The sequence below is a fragment of the Vigna umbellata genome, chromosome 5 (assembly GCF_029865625.1).
Source record: "Vigna umbellata cultivar VRB3 chromosome 5, Vumbellata_1.0, whole genome shotgun sequence".
Classification (NCBI taxonomy): Eukaryota; Viridiplantae; Streptophyta; class Magnoliopsida; order Fabales; family Fabaceae; genus Vigna; species Vigna umbellata.
This window is the reverse complement of record NC_142169.1, coordinates 28,137,707-28,163,104: the sequence shown is the minus strand read 5'-3', so window position 1 is coordinate 28,163,104 and position 25,398 is coordinate 28,137,707. Positions and strand designations below refer to the sequence as shown.

At 35.8% G+C, this 25,398-nt stretch overlaps 2 protein-coding genes across 3 annotated transcripts; one reads left to right on the top strand and one right to left on the bottom strand.

The window, feature by feature from the left end:
- Positions 1 to 357: 357 nt before the first annotated feature.
- Positions 358 to 16,988, top strand: LOC124823310 (Transducin/WD40 repeat-like superfamily protein). Of its 2 annotated transcripts, XM_088116218.1 has the most exons (13): positions 362 to 1,074; positions 1,230 to 1,305; positions 1,408 to 1,497; positions 1,588 to 1,632; positions 1,767 to 1,847; positions 2,696 to 2,792; positions 2,973 to 3,031; positions 14,267 to 14,377; positions 14,478 to 14,617; positions 14,696 to 14,735; positions 15,337 to 15,399; positions 15,474 to 15,664; positions 16,287 to 16,988. In XM_088116218.1, exons 1-13 carry the CDS (start codon positions 668 to 670, stop codon positions 16,744 to 16,746), a joined length of 1,860 nt encoding a protein of 619 aa, XP_087972344.1. In that variant the 5' UTR covers positions 362 to 667; the 3' UTR covers positions 16,747 to 16,988. The 2 variants fall into 2 exon arrangements, with proteins under 2 accessions (XP_087972345.1, XP_087972344.1); XM_088116219.1 differs by lacking the exon at positions 15,474 to 15,664 and having other exon boundaries at positions 358 to 1,074; positions 16,287 to 16,437.
- A 4,558-nt stretch (positions 16,989 to 21,546) lies between these two features.
- On the bottom strand, positions 21,547 to 23,988 carry XTH32 (xyloglucan endotransglucosylase/hydrolase 32). Its single transcript, XM_047297608.2, has 4 exons — positions 23,684 to 23,988; positions 23,489 to 23,589; positions 23,131 to 23,348; positions 21,547 to 22,413 (listed from the first exon to the last, which is right to left on the bottom strand). Exons 1-4 carry the CDS (start codon positions 23,877 to 23,879, stop codon positions 22,047 to 22,049), a joined length of 882 nt encoding a protein of 293 aa, XP_047153564.1. The 5' UTR covers positions 23,880 to 23,988; the 3' UTR covers positions 21,547 to 22,046.
- Positions 23,989 to 25,398: the final 1,410 nt, after the last annotated feature.

The window sequence follows — 25,398 nt, the reverse complement described above, 5'->3', positions numbered from 1 at the left end:
CCAAAATGAGTAAAGAAAATAATGGAATCAAAATTACATTAAAGGTTTAATTTAAATAAATAGTTTATTTACACCTACATATCTATATTTTAGATGTTCACACTTTTTTTTAATTTTACCTGTTAAATAACAATTTATTAAAATTAAAATAAACTTTTATCAATTTTATCTTGTTTCTTAATTTTTTTATCTGATCGTTCTTTTCAAATTTAATAATTTTTTAATTATAAATCATGTAAATAATTTTTTTTATGATAAAAATATAAACATTTTTTAATTTAATTTTATAATAATAATAATAATAATAATAATAATAATATTTTTATTTTTTATTATCATAAAAATATATGGATGTATTTCCCCTGGTAAAAAGTAAACACTATCCATATTTTTTTATTGAATTTTGTTACTATTATATGTTTTTATATTATTTTACTATATTAAAATTATTATCGTAAAATGTCTTTTGAAGGGTGGGTTTAGCTAGCCATAGACAGAGTCCAAGGTGAAAACATATCTCATTTTAAATTATTTAAATCCCATAAAAACAGAACACATAATTGGCGCGCTTATTTCTGATTTACCTCCCAACGTTTAAACGGTCGTGTAAGGTCGTCTTTAGGTTTTGGGCCACTCTGCGAACTTGCTTAGCCTTTCCTCTCTTGGAATGGCGTCTCCGATTGAATTCGCGGACTACGAAGAAAACCTGATCGCGGCTCCGCAACTTATTGGAAACCCCGCAGACTATGGAATCACTGACGATGAAGAAACCGAAGGTGAAGACGAAGACGAAGATGACGAAGAGTACGTTCCCGGTGTGGCCACCCCTAGGGTTTCGCATGACACTCCTCCAAGCGTTTCATCCGATAACGTAATTGTTATCCCCGACGAAACACAGGATTGCGTGGGAGAGGAGAGGAATAAACGCCGTAGGTTCGAAAGAAGCGGGGCTTCTTGTTCCTTCGCGACTGGGAGCAGCAACGGTAGCCAAGAAAGCGACCATACCAACATTGATGGTCTTTTTTGCCCTATTTGCATGGATGTTTGGACCGATAACGGCGAACATCATATCTGGTGCAACCGCATTTCCTTTGCCCTAAATTATACACTCACACACGCCCACTCACAGTGACTGATTGTTAATTAGAAGTTTTTATGGTGGTGAAATTGTTGAATGTATGTGAACGATGTGGTGAATTTTTTTGAATTTTTGGGGTGAATGAGTTCAGTTGTCTTCCTTGTGGACACATATATGGCATGTCTTGCATCAAAAGATGGCTTCAACAACGCAAAAGTTCCAGCAAGGTAAATACACACTATGTTTAGGTGAGGCTTGAGTGGTGCTTTCTGAAATTTATGCAACCTAAAGTGGTTCTATATTTATCTTTTGTGTGTTTTTGGTCCCAGTGTCCCCAATGTAATAGGAAATGTACGTTGAAGGATGTGAGGAAACTGTTTGCTTCCCGAGTAGTTGCGGTCGAGGAAGAATCTCAGAAGGTTTGGCCATGTTTATGTGCGCATTTTATGTGAAAAGAAACCTTTTAAGAAGATAGGTTACCTGATTGATTACTTTTTCGCTGTTGGCAGAGAATTCAGTCACTTGAGGCCAAATGTGCTGCCCTTGACAGTAAGGTAGTGGGATACTGTGCAATATTATTTTACATGCTATTTTTTCTTCCTGGCTTTTTGTGGGTTTTGAACTTTTGATCATGCTCGAATATGAATCTGTATTATTGGTTAAAACAATATATCAAATACATTCTTAGGTCAGTGATTGGTGCAAGAAAGAAGAGGGATGGAAACTTCGAGAAGTCACCTTGCATTCTCAGGTTCAGACTCTTACACAGGTATAACTTCTGCATTACTACAGAATATACAAACATTTTGTTGGTAAATCTGCGGTTTTCCAAATTTAAAAACATTTTGCATTTTCAAGTTCAGAATCTTACACAAGTATCACTATGCATTACTATAGAATATACAAACAATTTGTCAGAAAATCTTTGGTTTTCCAAATTTAAAAATCTTTTAAAGACTATGGTTGGAGCCACTCATATTACCCTAATATTTTATTTTATATGAAATAGATGATGATGCCATGTCATGTTTGCCATGCCACACCGTTGCATGTTCTAACCCTAACCTACTTTTTTGGACCATTACCACTCTTGATGTTGTTGTTTGCCTCTTTACTTCCTTTATAATCAGTAATTTAACATCTTCCACTCTTTTGTTACTTTGTCTGAACCTATTAGGATATAAGAAAAAGGGGGAGTAAGTTAATAGTTAGAATGTTAATGAGATGGCTAGTTAGATATGAGTAGGAGAAGAGGAAATAGGAGAGAGGGAGATTTGTTGCCATTGTATTGATCAATGGTTGGCTCTTAGTGACGGGGCACCCTTGGAAGGTAATTTGGTCTCCTTTTCATTGTTCTTCTCACCCTATTCCATTAAATTATTTTTTTTCTTCTCATTTCAATTTTTAGTTTGTAACAGAAACCTTGCATCAAAAACCATTTTCATAGTTTCGACAATTTGATGTTGAAAATTGAGGCATTTGCTTGAGGAGCATTGCGAACAGACATTTATGCAGTTTAAACTGGTTTAAATATTTCGTCCAAATCATAAAACCCTCTTCGATCGTTTTGGATCTTTGTATGTATGGCTTAAACTGTTATGTACATTTGACCTGTAGAGAAACACTTATTTGGAGCAGCTGCTACTAGATATGCGGAGCAGGGAATCTGCATCGATAAGTCACAATGGAAGCTCTCAGGGGAGATGCGAATCTGGTATTCATTCTTTCAGCATTCAAATGAGATGACTGATTTCTGCCTAATAAAAGTTGTCTCCTTTTGCTCATCCAGCACCACTCCCACTTTCTTTCTAAAACAACAAACTCTTTTTTCAAGAAAAAGTTGCTGTTGATTTCATTGATTGCTCAAGTTTCTTTCCCTCAATGTAACTTGTAGAGCACAACATTGGCCCAAAGTACTGTGGAAAGGGATCCATTTGTAATTTTGAATTGCAGGTATGCCATTATATCATTTCGCCCTCTCCTCTCCTACCTAACATCACCACTTTGGAAAAGTTTCACCTTGTTATCTTTTAGTCTATCCCTATTTATCTCTTAAACTTTTTTCCCCTTAGCCCCCCAAAGTTTGTTTTAACTTGAAATAACTGTGTAACATCCCAAAATATAACATGTAACTATATAATAGTCATCACATAGTTAATATGATAAATCAGTTAACAAGATAGATTTGGAGTATAGAGTTATTCTTACAGTCATCCAAAGAAAACTATAACTCTAACTTTATATACAACATGTACTAGTACTTAAGATTGAAAAGAAATAATTCTTGAGGGCTTAATTGATCCCTCTCACAATCTTCTATTTATAAGAATAAATTGATACACAAATACATGATAAATAGGGTAACCCTAGACACAATATAATCATGATAAATAGGGTAATCCTAGACACAATATAATCATGATAAATAGGGTAAATATCCTAACACTCCCCCTCAAGCTGGAGCATACAAATTGTATGTACCAAGCTTGGAACAAATAAACTCAATCCGAGGACCCCTTAATGACTTAGTCAATACATCTGCGAGATGATCGTTTGACCCAATAAACTCAGTACATATTTCTTTGGTCAACAACTTTTCACGAACAAAATGACAATCAATTTCTATATGTTTAGTCCTCTCGTGAAACACTGGATTTGATGCAATGTGGAGAGCAGCTTGATTGTCGCAATACATCTTCATAGTATGGATGTCACAAAATTTAAGCTCTTGAAGGAATTGTTTCACCCATATAAGTTCACATGTTAATGATGCCATTGCCCTATACTCGGCTTCCGCGGTTGATCGAGCTACTACATTCTGTTTCTTACTTTTCCATGAAATAATGTTTCCTCCCAGAAAAACACAATATCCTGTTGTAGACCGTCTATCAATAGGTGAACCTGCCCAATCTGCATCACAATACCCAGAGACATGAATGCTTCCTTTATCTTCATATAACAATCCTTGCCCGGGAGCCTTCTTTACATACCTTAGAATGCGAATGAGAGCATTCCAATGGTCAACACATGGAGCCTGCATGAACTGATTAACCACTCCAACTGCAAAGGATAGATCTGGCCTTGTAATAGTGAGATAAATCAGTTTGCCAACCAGCCTCCTATACCTCTCTGGATCGGAGAATTATTCACCTTCTTCTGTCCTTAATTTCTGGTTTGGGTCCATGGGACTGTCTACCGGTCTACAATCAATCATGCCTGTTTCTTGTAATATATCAAGAGCATACTTCCTTTGGGAGATTACAACTCCATCTTTTGATTGCGCTACTTCAATGCCTAAAAAGTATTTGAGACTTCCAAGATCCTTGGTTTGAAAATGTCTACACAAGTACTCTTTTAGTTGAGATATTCCAACAACATCATTTCCTGTAATGACAATATCATCAACATATACTATTAAGTAAACACATTTCCCGAGAGAAGAATGACAATAAAAAACTGAATGGTCTGCTTCACTGCGTTTTAGCCCAAATTTTTGAACAATGGAGCTAAACTTTCCAAACCAAGCACGTGGGGATTGCTTAAGGCCATATAGAGATCGATGCAATTTGCATACCATACCAGACTCCCCCTGAGCAACAAACCCAGGAGGTTGCTCCATATAAACTTCTTCCTCAAGATCACCATGTAGGAAGGCATTCTTGATATCCAATTGATGAAGTGGCCAGTGACGAATGGCTGCCATGGCAAAGAAGAGACGAATAGTAGTCATCTTGGCTACAGGAGAGAAAGTGTCACAATAATCAAGACCATAAACCTGAGTGTAACCTTTGGCAACAAGCCGAGCTTTGAGCCGATCAATTTCACCATCAGGGCCAACTTTAACTGCATACACCCATCGACAACCAACCGCCTTTTTTCCTGGGGGAAGGGGCACCAGCTCCCAAGTATTACTGTGGTCAAGAGCCTGCATTTCTGCAATCATAGCTTGTCGCCATCCAGGATGATCAAGTGCTTCTTTCACATTCTTGGGTATAACAACAGAGGACACTGAGGATAAAAGAGAAAAATAGGAGGGCGACAATCGATGATAGCTTAGAAAATTATAAATGGGATGAGGGTTCCGAGTGGAATGAGTACCTTTTCTGAGGGCAATAGGCCATGCTGAATCATTTGCACCAGGAGGCGTGGGAGGAGGTGACGAGGGAGAAGAATCTGAAGTAGGAGATTCACCATTGTCTTGGGGAGGTGGACTATCCATTGAGGCCCTGTGTGGGATGATCTCAGTATGTGGAGAAACAGGTGTAGAAGGATTGTGATCAAGACTTGGAATGACAGAGACAGTGGAGCTATTTGACTCAGCCATTGGAATAGGAAGGACTTGCTGGAGGATAGAAACATCCTGAACAGATGGAGAGAAGTAAGGAGTCTGTTCAAAGAATGTGACATTGGCAGACATGTAATACTTCTTAGTTTCAGGAGAGTAACACCGATATCCTTTTTGAAGTCGAGAATAGCCTAAGAAGACACATTTGAGAGCGCGAGCGGAGAGTTTGTCTAGACCTGGAGACATGTCATGAACAAAACATACACAGCCAAACACTCGGGGAGATGTATGAAAGAGAGGATCATTAGGAAACAAAATGGAGAAAGGGATTTTATTATCAAGAGAGGAGGAGGGCATCCTATTAATAAGATAACATGAAGTTAAGATGGCATCCCCCAGTGATGGACAGGAATATGGGCACCAAGCAAAAGGGTACGAGCAGTTTCAACCAAGTGTCTATTTTTTCGTTCTGCTATACCATTTTGTTGTGGTGTATGAGGACAAGTAGACTGATGTAAGATACCATGGGAACTCAAGATGGCAGAAAAGGAGGATGAGAAATACTCTTTTGCATTATCAGTTCTTAATATTTTGATTACTTGACCAAATTGATTCTTGATTTCATTCAAAAAGGATGTAAAGATAACTAACAATTCAGAACGATTTTTCATAAGATAAACCCAAGTACATCTTGAATATTCATCAATAAAGGTAACAAAATATCTAAAACCAAAGGAGGAGATACGACTAGGTCCCCATATATCAGAATGGATGATGGAAAAACTAGAATTACATATTGATTGAGACCTTTTAGGAAAGGAAGATCTAACATGTTTTCCTAATTGACATGACTCACATTCTAAAGTTTGGAGACCACTAAGTTCAGGACACATCTTTTTTAATTTGGACAAATGAGGATGGCCAAGTCGATCATGTAGCACTTTAGGATTATGAGCAGCAACACAAGACACCCTTGGACGAGATCCAAAATGGTATAATCCGCCAGCTTCATATCCTTCTCCAATCTGTCCCCCCGAACCACGCTCCTGTATAACAAAAGATTTATGATCAAAGGTTATTGAACAATTTAACATTTTAGTCAACTGGCTTAAGGAAATTAAATTAAAAGGACAATTAGGGACAAAAAGGACTGAGTTGAGATTGAGGGAGGGAGACAGAGAAACATGACCGACTCCTTTGGAAGAAGTTTTAGATCCATTTGCAAGGGTTATGAAATGAGGTTTTTCTCGAAAGGAAATAGATGAGAACAAAGAGGTATTACCAGAAATGTGATCAGAAGCACCTGAGTCAATTACCCATGAATTTTGACATTCCATAGATTGAGAAACGCAGGCTATTGATGTATTGGGAGATTGAGATGGTTGTGCCAAGCTGTTAGACTTTAACCTTAAATACTCTTGATATTCATCCTCAGAAAACATAGAAGTGGAGGTTTCAGTTTTCGAAGTGGAAGTTTCAGTCTTCGAAATATTGGCGGTTTTGGAAGGGAAACCATGTAAGGAGTAGCAATTCTCTTGAGTATGACCCATCCTTTTACAATATGTGCATTGAGTACGTCCCCGACCTCCTCGTCCTCCTCCTCTAGTGCCACGTCCTCCTCTTCCTCGTGTGGCAACCATGACAGATGGTTCCACTAGTTCATGCGCTTCTTGAGTTTGAGAAACCGGGACACGCAGAAGGCGAGTGGTCAATGTTTCCATAGAGGGAACCTCATGACTAGTTAGAAGTTGATCTCTGAGATGATCAAAATCGGGATGTAGGGCACGAAGGATCAACACCATGTAAAATTTGTCTAGTTTCTTTTTGATATCCTCTAATGGATCTACTTCCAAAAACATCCTAAGTTCTTCGACAGCAGATTGGGCTTCAGCCATGAAGGACACCATATCATGGTCTGCCATTTTAAGAGATGCAAGCTTGTTCGTAGTGTCATAGAGACGTTGAATATCGTTGGCATAAATGCTTTGGGCTTTCTTCCAAAAGGAGTGACAAGTTTTGAAAGCCCTCAAAGATACAAGAAGTTTGGGTTCCACTGATTGCCATAACAGGGTACACAACTGGAAATCTGCTTGTTTCCACTGATCAGCTTTTTCAGTAGGCACATGGCTTCCATCTCGCTCAAGGTGGTCATAATGCCCTTGGCCAAGGAACCACATTTCAACAGCAGCAGACCATGATAGATAATTTTTTCCATTTAGCTTCTCGGAGGTAATTGATGGACTTCCAGAGAAGGAAAGAGTACTGCCAGACGCCATCTCTGAAGAAGACAAATAGTACTAGCGAGGAACAAGAAAACCCTAAGGGTTTAGACGAAGGAAACTGTGACAGTGATGGACGACGGTGGCCGGCGGCGACGGTGGCCGACGGTTGACGGTGGCCGGACGGTGGCCGGCGGCGGCGACGGTGGCCGGCGGTTGACGGTGGCCGGCGGCGGGCAGCGGCGGGCGACGAAGAACTATGGCGCCGGACAGATATATATTACGAGACAGAAACCAGAGCGGGATCGACCCGCTCTGATACCAACTTAAGATTGAAAAGAAATAATTCTTGAGGGCTTAATTGATCCCTCTCACAATCTTCTATTTATAAGAATAAATTGATACACAAATACATGATAAATAGGGTAACCCTAGACACAATATAATCATGATAAATAGGGTAATCCTAGACACAATATAATCATGATAAATAGGGTAAATATCCTAACACTAGTATCAAAACTATGCACAATATTGGTGTATCAAAAGTCCACCAAGAGACTATAAGTACTCTAAAGAAAACAGTCTAAAACACTATACATCAGAAGCCACTCTGCCTAATGCTTGCTCGACGGACACATCATCTTGCTTTGCTCACACCCACCAGATGATCATTGCCACAAAAAATACACATAGAACAAACAACCAAGAAACATGCAAGAAGGGTAAGCTAGTTGAAAAAGAAGCATTCATGCTAAAGTAAACACAATATACAAGTTCAAGCACACCATAGATTTCACATTATTTCTCTTCACATATACTAACTCAGGCTTAGCCAAACCCATTACCATCTAGTATAATTGTCGAGCCATGAATAGTTCTGCACTTGTGTGGTGAAACAACTGACTCACTCAAAGCTACCACACAGAGTTAGTCCTTAAAACGCTCTTTGACACCATGAAGAACGACCCCCAGACTAGGATCTCCTGCTCCTCTCACGACATGACTCATCACTCTCTAATTGAGAACAGATGATCATTAGAGGTTCAAGACAACAATCATATCAGCTTCTTACAATTTATACTAGTTTCCCATAAAATCACCAATAAGAGATTCCTCCTTGGAACTCTTCCACAACTTTGAAAACCATTCTTTCACTTTAAATCTCAATTCATAACTTTGATACTCATAATAACTCATACACGATCATACATCATCCCCAAATGAATCAAAGCATAATTCAAATCAATCAAGAATAAAGAAGGAAAGAGTAAACTAAACCTGAACTAGTCGCTCAACGACCACACTCGCTGGGCGACCACACTCGCTGAGCGATCACACTCGCTGGGCGATCACATAGTTCTCTCGCACAGCGACCCAACTCGCTGTGCGAATACTCAGACACTGTTCCCCAGACCTCAACCTCTCGCTCAACAACCACACTCGCAGGTGAGACTAGAGACAGTGGTCTAGACCCCTCAGTCACTTGCCCAACTACCCAACTCGCTCGGCGAATAAGAATACAGTGGTCTAGACCCCTCATCCACTCGTCCAACGACCCAACTTGCTAGGCGAATAAGAAGACAATGGTTCAGACTCCTCAACCACTTGCCCAGCGACCCAATTCGCTAGGCGAATAAGAAGACAGTGGTCTAGACCCCTCAACCACTTGCTTAGCGACTGTTGAGACTTTGGCAAGTATACCAAATCGTTTCAAGTAATAAAACTGGTAAGACCAAATATCGTTTCCCAAGAGACTCGTGTCACTAAACAATCGTATAATTTCCAACTAACTTAGACTAAAGAATGCTTCATAATTTGGGTTTTAGTGCAATTAAAGTAAACATGCAACATAAATGATAAAAGTGATCTTAGATACTCAAACACTTGGAAATGGAAAGTTTAGAGATGATATGGAATGGTATTGTTGGGGGTATGATTTCACCTACTTCACTCTTATATAATAAAAATCACTTCCTCTTCATTAATATGCCAATGTCAATCTACTAATTTACTCAAACCCAATCCCTTGGTAGAGAGAGCCTAGACTTCCTCATTAGGCTCCAATTTCTTGGAAAACCTAACAATTATTTTCGCATTAAGATTTGAGATTTAAGACAACCAAAAGTCCTAGTTCTATCCCTAAATACTATTTCCTTTAGGTGTTTAATCCAAGTTCAGATTTACCCAACATTTCCCAATATCAAGCAAACCCTAAAATCATGTCATGGGTAACAACTTCACAACAAGCATTAAGAGAAGGAATTAAACACTAACAATCAATGAAAGAGACATTTTTTCATTCAAAACACAGTAGTTTGCATAAGAGTTCAGTGGCTACATCAATCCCCAACAACAATGAAATTAGCTCTCCATGAATGGAGAGCTTGAACATACAACAATGGTGGAAATGGAAGAAGGAAGAAGGCCCAAGGAAGAAGATGGACTGTTTCCACAACTCCTAGCTCACCTCCAAGTGCTCCAAATGAGAGAAAACGCGTCTGGGTGTCAAAAGATGTCAAGCTCTTCGTGCCTCTGAGTTAAATGGGGCAAATATGCCATGTTAGCAAAGTTGGCGCTCAAGCCCCCATAAGCCAGGGGCGCCCGGGCTAACTTCAGCAGAATTCTGGTTCTTCATTTTTGTTGTTTTTCTTACTTTCCTTGGTTTCCAGTGCCTTTATTTGATGCATAAACTTCTTCCAACTACTTTAAGCACATAAAAGCAGGGATTAGTGATTAAAATATCTCATTAGAGCTTAAGGTGAAACCACTTAACAAACTAAAAGAAAACTAGGATTTACAAGGTAAAAAGTTAAGGAAGGGTTGACGTTTTCTCTTAATTCATTATTGAATTCATGGTAAAATATGTCATTATCAACTCCCCTAAACTTAGAACCTTGCTTGTCCTCAAGCAAAAGGTATCAGGCTCCAACACAAAGCATATTTTCACAGACATAGCAGAATTCACAACACTTGCTTAACTTGGAACGGCTAGAAATGTGTACAGATTAGCCTTCCACTGTGGTGCTCACAACATTTTCAATCAATCAAATGCTATAGTTTATAAGAGATCAACAGTCATGGCAGAATGCTTTACTGAATTATGTAGAACCAATCCTCACCCAAGATAGTGTTTCACTTGCATGCACTGGTATATAAGGATGTGTATCTATCACTCTACTATCACAATGTCACACAAATCAACTTTGCCATTTGTTTCAACCAAATTAAACACATTCAAAAGCAAGTTAGCATCACAAGGACTTTGATTGGCTTGTAATGTGGTTGGGCTAAGAAAGAAACATGGTTTTTTTGGATAACAAAACACCTTGAGCTAAGAGATTAAACAATTCAAATCATGCACATAAGTTTCTCTTTTACTTCACTTAAATTACAACCACTTTCAAACTTATATCCCACCCTTCTTTCATTCCATTCTTTTTCTTTCTTCTTTTTCCTCATTTTTCTATATTTCTATTTTTCTCAATACACCCTTACAGAACAAACTTCCCCAAACTTTAAACCATTCACCTGCAGCAAACATGATTCTTCCATTCAGCTCAAGGTAAGTAAATCAGGGAATTGTCATTAGGCTTGAGGTTCAAGGAAGGAAAACATATTTCATTAAGGTTCAAGAGGTTTGTATATGCTTATTTGGCTCAAACATATAAAAGATGTAGAAGAGTAAGATGGTCTTGATCATGTATAACAAGCAAACAAATGATTCTATTCAGAGAAACTCAAGCAAAGTCAACTTTGATCTAACATGATAGTATTCACAAGAAAAATCTAAGGCACAACATCTCACAAGGTTAACTCAAAGTTCCACAAACATCATCAAGCAACTGCCAAGAATATTGATTGCAGTTAAACAAAAAGCATTATTAGACTTTTCATGAAGAAAGCAACCACAATTTGAACTAAATTGACCCATCTCAAACATCATTTCAAAGTCAAGCATAAGCATCATGAATCAGCACAGTCTATCAGGCCAGATAACTTAACCAAAATGTTCATTCAATCAGAAACTAAGAACTGAATTTCAACCAAGTCTAAAAGTTAAACTAGAAAAAAAAACAAAAGAAAGCAATATAAAAGGTCCAGTGAAACTCATGATGTGTTCTAATCACTTATATCAGCATCCTCATCAGCATCTGCTTCTTCCTCCTCGTCATCATCATGAGGCAAACATAGATGAACTCAGTGTTGAACTAGATGATTTGTCTTAAAGAGTGTGAGGCAAACATAGATGGACTAACAGCAGCTTGTGAAACTTCAACTTCAAAAGTGGATGAAGGAGAGCAGTGGTGGACAATGACAAGCTGCAAGGACTGATTCCCAATCAATGATGGATGAGTGACGGGATCAACAGTGGTAGCTGAAAGCTAAGAGCTACAAAACTGCAGGGACTACACTAAATCCTCATCAATGATGGCTGGGTGACGGGATCAACAGTAGTAGCTGAAATCTACAAAACTACAGGGACTACACCCATATATATGTGACTTGCAGTGTCTTGGAAACGTACTCCCCCTTAGTGTGAAGGGCAGAAATGTGGAATATCACAGTTGCTGGACCACTAAAACAAAACAAAATATTAAGCTACAATGCTGAAACAAAGGCATCAAAGATCCAAAGACATGTTGGAGGTCCAAAATGCTGGACAACTCGGTGATACTTAGCAGTGTATCACAAGAAGATCGGACTAAACTCTAGCCCAAGAACTGACGCAGTTGCGTCTGTTTGAGACGGTAGCGACTGCAGCGGCGGTTGATAGCTATAAAACTATAGGGACTAAATTGCCATCACTGGCTGGAAGCGACAAAACTACAGGGACTGTCATCACTAACTGACGAGGTGATGGGGCCTACAGTGGTTGGAAGCATACAACGGCAAACGGCCGGACAACGGCAAACGGCGCCGGAGAGCAGCAAAACGGTGCCGGACAGCGGCAAAACGGTGCCGGACAGCGGCAAAACGGTGCCGGACAGCAGCAGACGGCGCGGACAACGGCAAAACGGTGCGGACAGCGGCCAACGGCACAGACAGCGGCAAACAGTGGCTGGACAGCGGCAAACAATGGCTGGACAACGGCAAACAGTGCCTGTACAGCGGAAAACAGTGCCGGGACAATCAACGGCGAAGACGAAGACAGACGAAGATGACAGCAATGGCTGCTCTGGAAGGTCTGAACAGAGAGAGGGAGGTCTGGCGAGAGCTATGTAGGTGTCGCGGTGAAACTCCGACACCGGGAAGGCTAAGCCCAAAATACAAATGAGAAATAATAACAAACTAACTAAAAGATAAAAGATATAATATATCTAACAGCACCAAAATTGCAAAATTTGCACCACCACCCACTCTTGACCAATTTGAAATATTTTTCCAACTTCTAACACTCCTAGATCGTGTTATACCATCAATTTGACTTAAACAACTTCCTACAAACCATCTTCTACTCATTTTTAAGTGATTGTGTGCAAGATTCCATTCTACCATTTCACAATTCTCAACTTATAGGCCTAAAATGAATTAAACCATTTTCAGCTCAAACTTATGCAACTTAGGGGTCAGGACAAGTCACAAATGACTTTGTTACAGACCCCAACCACTCAAATTTGTCTCAGACCATTCCCATCAAAATTTAACTACTCAAGTTCCCAAATTTGCACCTAAAACCATTCAAATCATCACCAAACTACAACTACCAACTTTCTAAACAAATTCTTCTTTGCTGTAATCACTTTATACCATCATTCTTCACCACACCAACCACACATACAAACCAGAAATTACCTTTAATAAAAAATCATTCGATCAATCATGCATATGAAAACACCATACAATTCAAACAGCAAAAGTTAGCATACATTGAATTTACATACTATTACATACCAACACATACTTTGCAACTCAAATTAAAAGAAAAACACTAGCTTCCCTTACCTCTAACTCGACTGCCCAATTTCTCAAAACACTCCACTGAATTCTTGCAAAACAAGGAACTTTTAAAACACCTACAAATCACTGATTGGTGATTGGAGACTAACTTTAGAACTTCAATTCAATCAAGAATCAATGAAGAGAAATTGACCCATGCAAAAACATAATCGCCTTGTATGATCAAGAACCCTAAAATACCAAAGAAAAGGGGTTTTTGACTTGCTCTAAACAGTGAATTGATCAGTTGAAGTTGTAGAGCTTGACGCAGTGATCGTTTAGGTACCTCCTGATCGTCCAACAAATGATCAAGGAGTTAGATTACTTAGAGAGATAGTAGAGAAGTTAAGAGAATAGTGTTTTAGAGAGATCGAAGATGATTTAGATAATGAGACAAGTTTAGAAAATTCTATTTATATTATGATATTATTTTATAATAAAATACTCAGTCTCATTATTTTAATACACTTATTAACTCTAATAATCTATTTTCTAGGTTCTTACACTATGACCATGGTTAAAGCTGTGGCATGAAACATAGAACTTTAATGGAATTTATTGAATTGATAGTTTACTTTAAACCAAACTCAGGGAGGTTAAGTGGTTTTGAAAAAAAAAGTTTAGGATGGTAAGCTAGGAATATGTGGAATGGAACTATAATACCGTACTTTTTTTAATCACATCTCTTATAATAGGCTTATTTTGTTAGAAGAATTTTATTTAACTGGTGTGTACTTGTTTTAGAAAGAGATTCTTCTCGATGGTGCACGCATTTTTGATATGGACATTTCTAATCAAATTTTATTAATCGCACAAAAGCCAAAGGAAGTAGGTGGAATGCACTTGCTAACTAAAGTAAGATTCTTCAATTTGAAGTATTTATTTGTATGTGGCTTTAGTTTCTCTTGTGCAAAAAGGATTTCGATTTAACTTTCATGGAAACTTGGCTTTGTAGATGAGCTTGTTGTCTCCATCTGAGATGCAAGATATCTTACTGCCTTCTGCTACAAGTGGTGTTAAAGACCTTCATATTTCTCCTTCTAATAGTAGTATGGCTCTCTTTTCTTCATTGGGGAAGAAACTATCAGTGCTCAGGTATAGCTGCATTGAGTACTAATTGGTCTTGTTTGACATAGTAAACCTCGGTAATTGGTGTATTTTCCTGTGTTACAGCTTGGACAGTGGCAATCTTGTTATCAATTATGATCTACAGGTGAAGTTTGATTCAATATTTTCGTTTGGTAAACTAATAGTAAATAAAGCTTGTTGCAATAGTGTATAATTGCTATGCTTTGTGTTTTTTCAGATTTGTATTGCTTGTATATTTAACTTGTTATCCTCCTTGAATTGAGCAACCAAAAACCTTAAGGAGCCCAAAAGACCGCAAGCTATCTAAGTAAAGGTTTCCAATCTCTTTTGAAAGTTTTCTAAAGATGCTCTTTTACAGTAACCATCAACCCAACATCATAACAAAGATAAGAAAATCACTGAATCCCAAAAAGGATGCAGTGTTGTAAGTAACTATCCCAGAAAGTCTAGCTTTTTTCTCCAACCTCAGGCACCAAATAATATTTAATAGCGTACAGCAGGAGGGCAAGGCAATCCTCGTTAGTTCCTGTGATTGTAAATCCTTGGAAACGATGTATATAAGAGGGAATTCTCTAAACTACTTATAGAAACAGATTTTTAAAATAGTTTTTTCATGCACCTTCATGTGTGCTAATTTACTAATTTGTTGCTCAGATATTGCAATTTATCTCCCATCATAGTTTAGTAGTACCTCTTTGTTTTTTTAACCTTGAATTCTATTACAGGATCCTGCATGGTCTTGTTCGTGGGATCTGAACAATTCGCATAACATATATGCTGGACTACAGGTCAGCAATTTGGTTTTTGTATTTATTGGATGTGGGAGCTTCAAATTCTAATCTTCATATTTATATTCCTGCAGAATGGTTCTGTCTTAGTGTTTGACATGCGTCAAACTGTAGGTCCCATGAAATCTTTAGTTGGTTTGACTAATAACCCTGTGCATACTGTCACTTCTCTTACACAAACTTCAAGTCTTTCATCGGGTGTTAAAACCATCCTATCGGCATCTGCCTTTGGCCTTTGTCAGTGGAACATTGATTCTGAAGAACGGTAGGCTGTTTGCCTTTTATAGACGTCCGCTTTATGTATATAATATTATAATTTCCTAATAAATATTGTGCAAAACTTGATTTGCTGGCACTATCAAGTTAACCCTACAATATTCAATTATGACGAGCAAATATTTCGCTTTACCCATTTTGTTTTTGGATTTGTGTGGGTCTACCTGTTGGCACAATTCGTTTTGTTTTCCAAAGTATGCGACATTTCGAATTGTACATTTCCAATGTTTGGTCCATCATTGTACCTTTCCCTTTTCACTCCTTTAGCTCCTATTATTCTTCATTTTGTATGACATACATGTTATCTTCCTTGCTTGTATTGCCAAAATTATTTTAGATTATTTTCTTGTGTTAGAGTCGTATTTCTTTTGCATTTTTGAAACTTACATTTTTTTTTTTAATTTAATTAAATCAGCTCTCGACTTTGGAATGTTTTCCTGCATTTATAAGATACTATATGATGGATCATTCCTATTTTCTTCTGCGTAATTTCAATTTGGTTCCACGAGGACAGTGGTGATTTTGCAAGCAATCATGTACGAAGTGTCATCCTCTATTTTTTTTTGGCTGTAAATAGCTGTCCTAATATTTCACCTTTTTTAAATGTGAAGGCCGCTTGTGGTTCCTGAAACTGATAATCAAGGAGTCTGCATATCCCTTGCCTATTGCCCTAGCAGTGATGACATTGTTGCTTCATACAGACCGAAATTAATGGATGTGCCTCTATCTCAACCGTTGGCCACTCCTCTTAGTGCTGGACAAGGAGTACAGGGCACTCATGTCTTGTTCAATAGAATGGGTAGTCATCATTTCCAAAAGTTGGGTTCCTCCCATGCAAATGTGAGTAAAATTCGACTACCAAAATGTGTAATTATGGACATAGAGAGTCAGAGCAGATTGTTAGCATCTTGGGATGAAGTTACATGTGATTTGGTCTTGCATGAGTTGCCATCTTTTAGGCTTCTTCAGCAATTCAAAATTCCAGCTCAGGCCCGTGATCTTAGGTACTCACCTAGACACGGCGTACTGGGTTGTCTAAGTGAGAACACGTTGCAGCTTTTCTATTCTTAACACTCGTCGGTAAGGTAATTCTATGTTTCGCAACTGCTCTTATCACCGCAACCCTTTCAAGAAAGAAAGGGATCATTGGCTTTGATATCTTTGTTATAAATTATTCTATATTTGAATTTAACTGTCCTTAAAGTAGTTGGAATAGTTATTTCTCTGTCCCGAGTCTTCGTTTTTCTGTAATTATGTTGTATGTTATTTATTAATTTTTTGGTAATATTGGGGCAATAATGTATTAATGTTGATATTGCTATTGTAACAATAATAAGATCAGCACTGTCATTAATAACTATGATTACTGAAAGTTACTGGTTTTCAATGCAATAGAAAACTATTGGGTTAAATGTTTTTCATCTCCACATGTTTTACAAATTTTACCTCTAGTTTGAGTAAAATATTATTAACCAGTCTTGGTAATCACATATGTAGTCATGCGATTTGCAATGTGGACTACTTTTTTTTTTTTTGCAAAAATCACTGTAAAATGTTGGTTCGAGTTTTTGTTGGTATACAGTAGTTAGAAAATAAGTTTCAATTTTTTTGATAAAAGTAAACAATTAAAAAAAGTTTGTTTTTTATAAATTCACTCGAAAATTTTTTTAACATCGAAACTTGTGGTTGCTGCCAGGCGTATGTATTCTATATACGGTTAATTGTTGAACAAAAAAATGTTTGATAGTGAGATTGGAAAATAAGAGTTTTGAAAGAGTTTGAAGATTAAAGTTTTCTTAATTGTGGATTGTTATTATGTTTATTGTGAGTTTCTGATTTTGTGTTTTGTATAATTATTTAGTCGCTTGTTAACTTGTGTATTGAGTGTTTATGTAGTGTCTTATTATGGTTAAGAAAGAATTTGATTCAAAATTTAATCATGTGGCTTTGACATTAAATTAGTTGTTCACATAACTAAATTACATTTAAAATTTAGAATTGCCATCATTCTATTTAATACTTGTTACAAAATATTCAGATAAATGGTTAGAATAATGCCCTGGCCTACACGATGCTAAGAAAGTGGTTTTCTTTGTCCTTATCTAATTATAGGTCCCTACTTAATTGCATTATGATATGTTGAAGCTGAAGGACTTTTTTACATTAAGTCAAATGGAATTAATCTTGAAATGTTAAATGTAATTGGAACGTATGATTAAATTAATTTCAATCATAAATTTTTTTGTTAAAATGTGCTAGAATGAAAAAAAAAAATTACTATATCCAATTTGTTCGAATATAGGTAGGCATGCATTGGGCCATTATCGTCAGCGTAAAATTTCAAATAAAACATCTCACATCAATCAAATAACTAATCCTTAAAATATGCCAAATGAAGAGAACAGAACTGTAGAAGGGAACTAATGATTAAGCAATGCTTAACCATATATCGCTTTTGGAAAACATGCAATCATTGTCACTCCATTAATGGTTTAAAAGCTATCCACCAACGACCTTTTTTTGTTTGATCCTCGCATTATGGCCCTCTGCTTTATGCATTATTATCGTCTTCCAGCATCTTCAGCGATCAATAATTCTCTGTTATTCAGGCGAAGAGTTATATTTTCATAATTTTTAGGCTGCCATGTAGATCACCGTTTTCTATGTTTGCTTTCCTTTCATTATTGCTGAATTGCTCTGACATACACCACACAAGCATGATAGCACTACTCTGTTTATTTATATATAATAAATTAAGAAAAATACATATTTATTGCATACCTTAATTTTTAATAGAGAAAAACAAAAAAATTATACATGAGCAAAATACTCTGTAACTACTACTCTTTTGTAAATTTAACTTTTATTTTCTTGCAATTTCTCATCGAGATATTTAAGAACATAATTTAATTTACACAGACTTATTATTTTTTTTAAAAGGAGTTTCTGGTTCAATTAAAATATGTTCGAATCAATACATTTAAATTAGTGTTTTTAACCAAATGTTAACTTCCATGAAGGGTTAAACAAAATTTATAATTTAAGCATTTATTAAGAAATAAAATATTCATCTGACATGTACACACATGGATAGAATTAGTAATTGTTAATGGATTCCAAACCTCAGAGCAAAACATAACTTTTTTAAGGGAATTTGCTGAATCATGAATCGGCAAGTGGTGTATTTGATTCATTGAATCCTGTCGAATAAACCAATACCATTGAATTTTGCCAACTAATTACGTTTATAACTTTAACCGATGGAAAAACATGAACATTTTTTCTTATTCTTTTAGTTATATAAAAAGAAGCGAGTGCTATATTTTCTAAGAACATTTGTAAATATAATATTGAATCATCTTCATCTGTGAAGTTAATTTTAATTAAACTTTTAGTAAGTTATATTTTTCTAACCCTTTTTTTGCGACACACTTAGTTTATGAACAATTTTGTTTAAATACGAGGTAGGCATCAGTTAGAATTGATTTTTTGTTTGTACTTTTCTGGTTTTTTCAAAACTTCATCTGCATTATATTTTTCTATTAGAAATTCATTAAAATGGTACAAGTTTCTTCATATGAGGTTGTGATGAGAAGATTTGAAGTGAAAGCAAAAAAAAAGTTTTCTTTACACGCATTTGTGAATAATTTTAGATTGGATTACAATGACACCAAGTTTTAAACACTTACATTCAATCTGTGTTTAAGATATAAAATCTAAATCGCCCATTTATATGAATTTGAGTTTGTATTAGTAAACATGATATAGGTGGATAGGAGACATGTAAGTTAGTGATCAAAATGAGTATTCAACTATAATGTTATTGATAAATCTTTTAAAAGATTAATAAGAAAAAAATAACACAAAAACATATATCAAATTTACATAAGAGATTAACATTATACTAATATAAAACATTAAAATAATAATTTTATCAATTTTATTTTTACATGTTATTTAACTTTGTTATTTCTAATTAAATTCAAACTTAAATTTATTTTTGAATTCTCATTAAATATGAGAAAAAAACTTACTCTATTTATGTTTTTGAAATGAGATGTTAGATCCGAAAAAAAATATTAAGCCTGTAGTTAGAGTTTTTCCAAAGCTTGATGCAAATCATAAGTTATATTGAGTTAGATAAAAATGTCAAATTCAATTTAAACTTTTAAAGTGAAAACTCAGATTATGTGAGCTTTTTACAAGATAGGTCATGATCATGCTAAAAAGGTATATATTTAATTTATGTCCATAATTTAATGGCCTAAAATTTCAATTTTCCTGGGTTTGAGATGAGTTGATATAAAACTATAATGCATTGGCCAACCTGCCCAATTAGTTTAAACTTCTCCAAGTCAATTTGTATGGTTTTACTAACTAATCCTAATTTGAGATGATCCAAAGAGTTGAAAAAAAATTCAAATTTAATTATATTAAAGTTTAAAGGTAAAACTTTACAATCCATTAAGAAAGTTTAGGTTAGGTTAATTATGAGATGAATATAAACAATTAGCTACTGATGAAATATATAAATAAAACTGAATTATTATAAAAATGAACTGAATTTTAAAATCAAATTATTATAAAATTGAATTAAATTTATATTATAATTGAATTGAAATTACATTATATTATTGTTCAACGAAACCCAATTAAAGTAAACTATTTTAAATGCAAGTGTTAGAAGTATCTAAATTAGTTATTATTACTTCGGAGTCTTATTTTAAAAATATTTTCCAATTTTAAAAATATTTTCCAATATAATTTTTTTTTTATTTATTTATTGATTTATTTCTTTTTTGTTTGGATAATATGTTCTATAACCGGTAATGTTGTAATAAATATGTAGTAAAAAGTTTCAATAACCATACTTTTAATCTGTATTTATATTTTTTAGATATATTAGATTAGTAGATATCTTATTTTTTCTCTGAACCTTTGATTATGATTAATCTAACACAATCCAATTTCGTTTAAACATGATTATTGATCTTTTTATATTACTTAAATGATTAGTTGATCATAATCAATTTATCCTTGATCGGTCATAATATTTCGATCGGAATCGGTAGTTAGAATACAATAATAAATAAAAGTTCAGTTTAATTTAAGAATAATTCTTTTGTTAAAACTAATTTAAAATAACATTTTGGTTTAATTTTCTTTTCCCAGACATTCAAGTTTTTAAAGTATATACAGGATCAATTTGGTTTAGTTTAATCTTTTCTATATAGCCCTACTGTTGGATACAATTATAGATTCAATGAAAAACTACATAACTCGAACTTAATTAGAATTTTGTATGAATCTTTTAGAATAAACATGTATTGGACTATGGTTGAATTCTATTAAAAAGTTAGTTCATTTTGAGAAAAAGCTAAACATAGAATGCAAGGGATAAAGGAGTGAAGAAAGAGACAAAACAAATTCTAAAAATCAGAATTATATTTCTTTTTATATTTCAAACATCAAGTAACATTATTTTAAAATGATTTTTGACTCCTCGCAGTTAATAATAAGGACATGCAAATAATTTTTTAAAATAAAATATATTCTCAACACGGTTTTTATGACCTCTTAAGTATTCTATTATCAAATAGAAATATCTATAAACATTACTTGTTTAAGAAAATCTAAAACCAATTATTAATACCTAACACACGTATTATGGAATACATGGACAAAAGTAATGCAATTATTTATCCATTAATAAAGTTTTCCATATGATTTACATGCTCTTTTAAATATTCCCCTTTCCTTTTCGATTGCTTTCCAATGAAACCAAAGGTCCACGACCTCCTACATAATCATGCTACAAATAATATATAAAGTTTTTCATGGTAGTAATAAAGTTTCACATGCACCAAAAAGTCATGCAAGAAAACACACTTACCCCTCTCCCCATAACAGAGAGAGAGAGGTTCTGGTTTTCATCATTGAAATGACAATAACATTATTAAATAAAGTGTGTGGTTTTTTAGTATTCGCACTCAATGGAGCCACATTCACCGACCCATACACATTACCCATTTTTCATTTCATTGGACATAGGCATTCATATTATTCCTTTTCCCTCTCTTTCTTTTCCTCTTCCTCTGTCTAAAAGAAAGAAAAAATAAAACACACAATCTTCCAAATATTCTCGTGTCTTGAGAGCCTTGGACGCACAACCCCGTACACTTGCATTATGCAGCTGCCAAGCCAGGGGCCCCATCACAACTGACCCACATAAAGTAAATCAAACTTTCTCAAACAAAAAAACAAAACAAATCACAAGACAACAGTGTTTTAGTTTTCGCGACCAAAAAAAGGTAACATTTTTTTCACTCCCAGATAATCAAATCTTCAATAACACCTGAACACTTCAAAGTTCAACCCCAACACTCAGGTGTTAGACTGTGATCTCTTTTGGGGTCTTGACAGTAGTTATAAACCATCAGGTATCTCTGCACCCATCTCATGGCTCTGTTCTGTTGTCTTGTCAACCCACCAGACCTATATGGTGAGGCTGAAACTGGGTGGCACCACCGTGGTGCATAGGCTGTGCAACCACTGGCTTTGAAGTTCGAATACTTTGCCACAAAGGGTTGGTATTTGTAATCAGCTTTGTACTTTCCATCTTCGGTTGCCCATGATGAAGCATCCCATATTGAACCATATAGCCACATTGGCCTCAGAGGAAACGTTGCACCACTCTTCCTCGGGTACCTTCTTATTGGCACATCATCCACTAGGAATCTGACACGCATTTCGATGTCAGTGAAAGCAATGTTAACCAGGTAATACAAATCAGACACACCCTTTTTTAAGATTCACCCTATGCACCACTCAAGAATTGAAACTCATTTTATAATTACGGTTGTCTAAGGAACTTGTAGATCAATTAATTAAATGTTACTTTTAGCTTTTTCATTAGCTGGGAGTCAGCAGATTTTGCTTACCCCACACTTTGATGCTTGGGTTTTTTGTGCCACTCATGTGACCTTGATTCTACCATTTTTCTACATGATTGTCTATTCCTGTCAAATCCCTACTTGCCTTAACTTCACAAAATGAAATTATTGCCCTTCCATCTTACAAAAATATCAGTCCGGTTATACCATTCCTACATTTTTCAATAATCATATCACTTATTTTTAGTCCTTTTCTATAGAAAATTATATCAAAAAAGTATTCTGAATATCAAATGTCTAGCCAATCAGTTTTGGCCGGACCGTGACACCTTATGATAAGAACCAATCAATCTGATGCCACATACACAGAATCCAATCTTACTAAGTTCCTTTGATCTTCACTCCTACCTATCTACTTCAGAAGAAAACGAAGTAGTTCCTACCTTGTCTATCCTTTTCTTTCGTATTAGGACTGAAAATCTATGCATTTAATTTCAAATAGATCCACAGTCACACACATACATTCAGAAACAGTAACAGTGTATTATGCATAGTGACTCACATTATTTCCTTGGGACTCCACATAATAGCATAGTGATGAAAATCTTTGGTAGGATCAAACCAGAGATGGAACTTCATCTCTCTGCCTATAATTCTCCCATCTCCACTCCCTCTTATGTAAACATTCGTCTGCAAAGTGTAAGGCTTTCCAAATGTTGTCCCAAGAAACTCGATGTCCACTTCATCATGGAAACCAGGATGTGCTTCATTGTTTGAGAGCTGCCATCAGTCAAATAATCATTATATTCACTAATAATAGCAATTAATTAACTAGCTGCACTACGCAAAAAAGTGTAAGCTTTCAAGTTAGTTTCAACCGATAAAACTTTATTATATGATCTCTTGAGGCCATATCTTACATAGAAAGCTGTGATAACTCCTGCAGTATAGCCAGGTTGGACCTTAATGGAAGCCCCAAAGTAACCGGATCGAAATGGCCTTACTGACTTGAAGCCACTTCCTGTTCTCCAGAAACAAAGCAGTGAAGGTGGATTAAGATTTCAATGATATCATGCAAGAGAAAGAGAGAGCATTGAAAGTGATCGGATTCATACCTGAGGTTCTATCAAGCCAGATTGTTAATGCATTTTGGTCTAGACTTTGGTGCTGAGGGCCCCAGAGATTTCGAAACCCTTTGTAAAAACTCATAGAGCTGAATTTGGAACTTGGCCAGTAGCCAGGTGAGGGTGGCCAATAGGCATTGCTTGAAGGGGCCATCAAGATTAAAATAGCAAAGAGAAAGAGAGCCATGAAGAAAAGCTAGTTAAAGTGTTAGCAGAAAGGAGAATGATGCTGTTTTGTATAAATGAAAGTTGTGAGAGAGAAACTGCTCAAGGTAAGGTGCATATGGGAGAATAGTGTGGTAGTCAGTTTGATATAAATAAGAAAAATAGTGGGGCCCCATTTGAGATCAAATGATGGTATTATGGAGGGAATGGATGAATTAAACATATCAGTAATAATTATTTATACATCATTAGAGACAAAATGGAGGTCTTTAATAGTTGGATATCATATCATTGATTCAATTATAACTTGCATTTTTCACAGCTTTAGGTTGGTGTAACTTTCTTTTTTCCCACAGGAACTACTTTTTCACACCTCATCTATTTATGACACAAAATCTGTAAGCTAGGTTGGAAAGCTTGAAACAGGTGATGGGATCCAGAAGGGGTAGATGGATGTGCCTTAAATGTGGCTCTTTATTTTGTGTTGCATGGCTTTCACATTCAAACTAGAACCTAGGCTTGTGTCTGTAGGCTTTTCCCTTTTCATTGAAGGCTACAGGTATTTTTGTCTGAGCTGTGAAAGCAATAGCTGGATTAACCCCATCGTATGGTGCTTTTCACCACACAATTTTCCTTCCCGTTGTGTCACTTACCATTCAGTCAAGCATAAAATGTCTATATAAGGACCGAAGCGAGCCAATGAATAAATGATAAAACAGATAAAAGTTAAAACGAAAGGCAATGTGGGGCAGATTCTGATTTAGTCAATTCTCATGAATCAAAGTGAGTAACGGTGTGTTATAGCATGTGAATTTCATCAATGGAGTGGTGGGTCAGTAGCTATCCATTAATGGACCCCAAAGCTTTATTTGATTGGAAATGGGGGCACATGAATGATTGATCGACACGTATAGTAATCCTTCTTACTCATGGTAGAATAATATACCTTACATTCTTAATATGTTGATCAATCAAGAAAATGAGTCCATATAGGTTGCAACCAATGCACATTTTTAGTATAAACAAACCTTCAAAATAGGGACAAGTACTAACCATACTGAATTTAACTTCAATTGCCCTCAAATGTTTTTCTTTTGTTTTCTCTTTGATAAACAAAAAGGAAAAAAACATGTACACTCACACTGTTCTGCTAATAACTCAGAATTTGTTGACTATGCCATTATAACTCCAAATATACAAATAAGTAGACTGAGAGGAAGATCATGTTGTATGAGTGAATTTAGATAATCAAAACAAAAGTGACCATGTTAAAGAAATCTGTGGTGAGCCAATAATTTGACGTTGAATTTTGTCTGCTAATGGAAGCAGAAGGTTCGAAGCTCTTTTCGAATTGATCTTGTGGATCAGTGTCCCATGAATCCAACTACAATTTAAGTATGAGGTGTTGAAGTACATGAACTTGAGGCATGCATGGTTCCCTTGAAACAAACCACAAAATCACAAAACACGGAGGTACTATTATTGAAACACAAGTCTTGTTATACACACGGCTTCAAGAATTGGTAGAAATAATAATAACC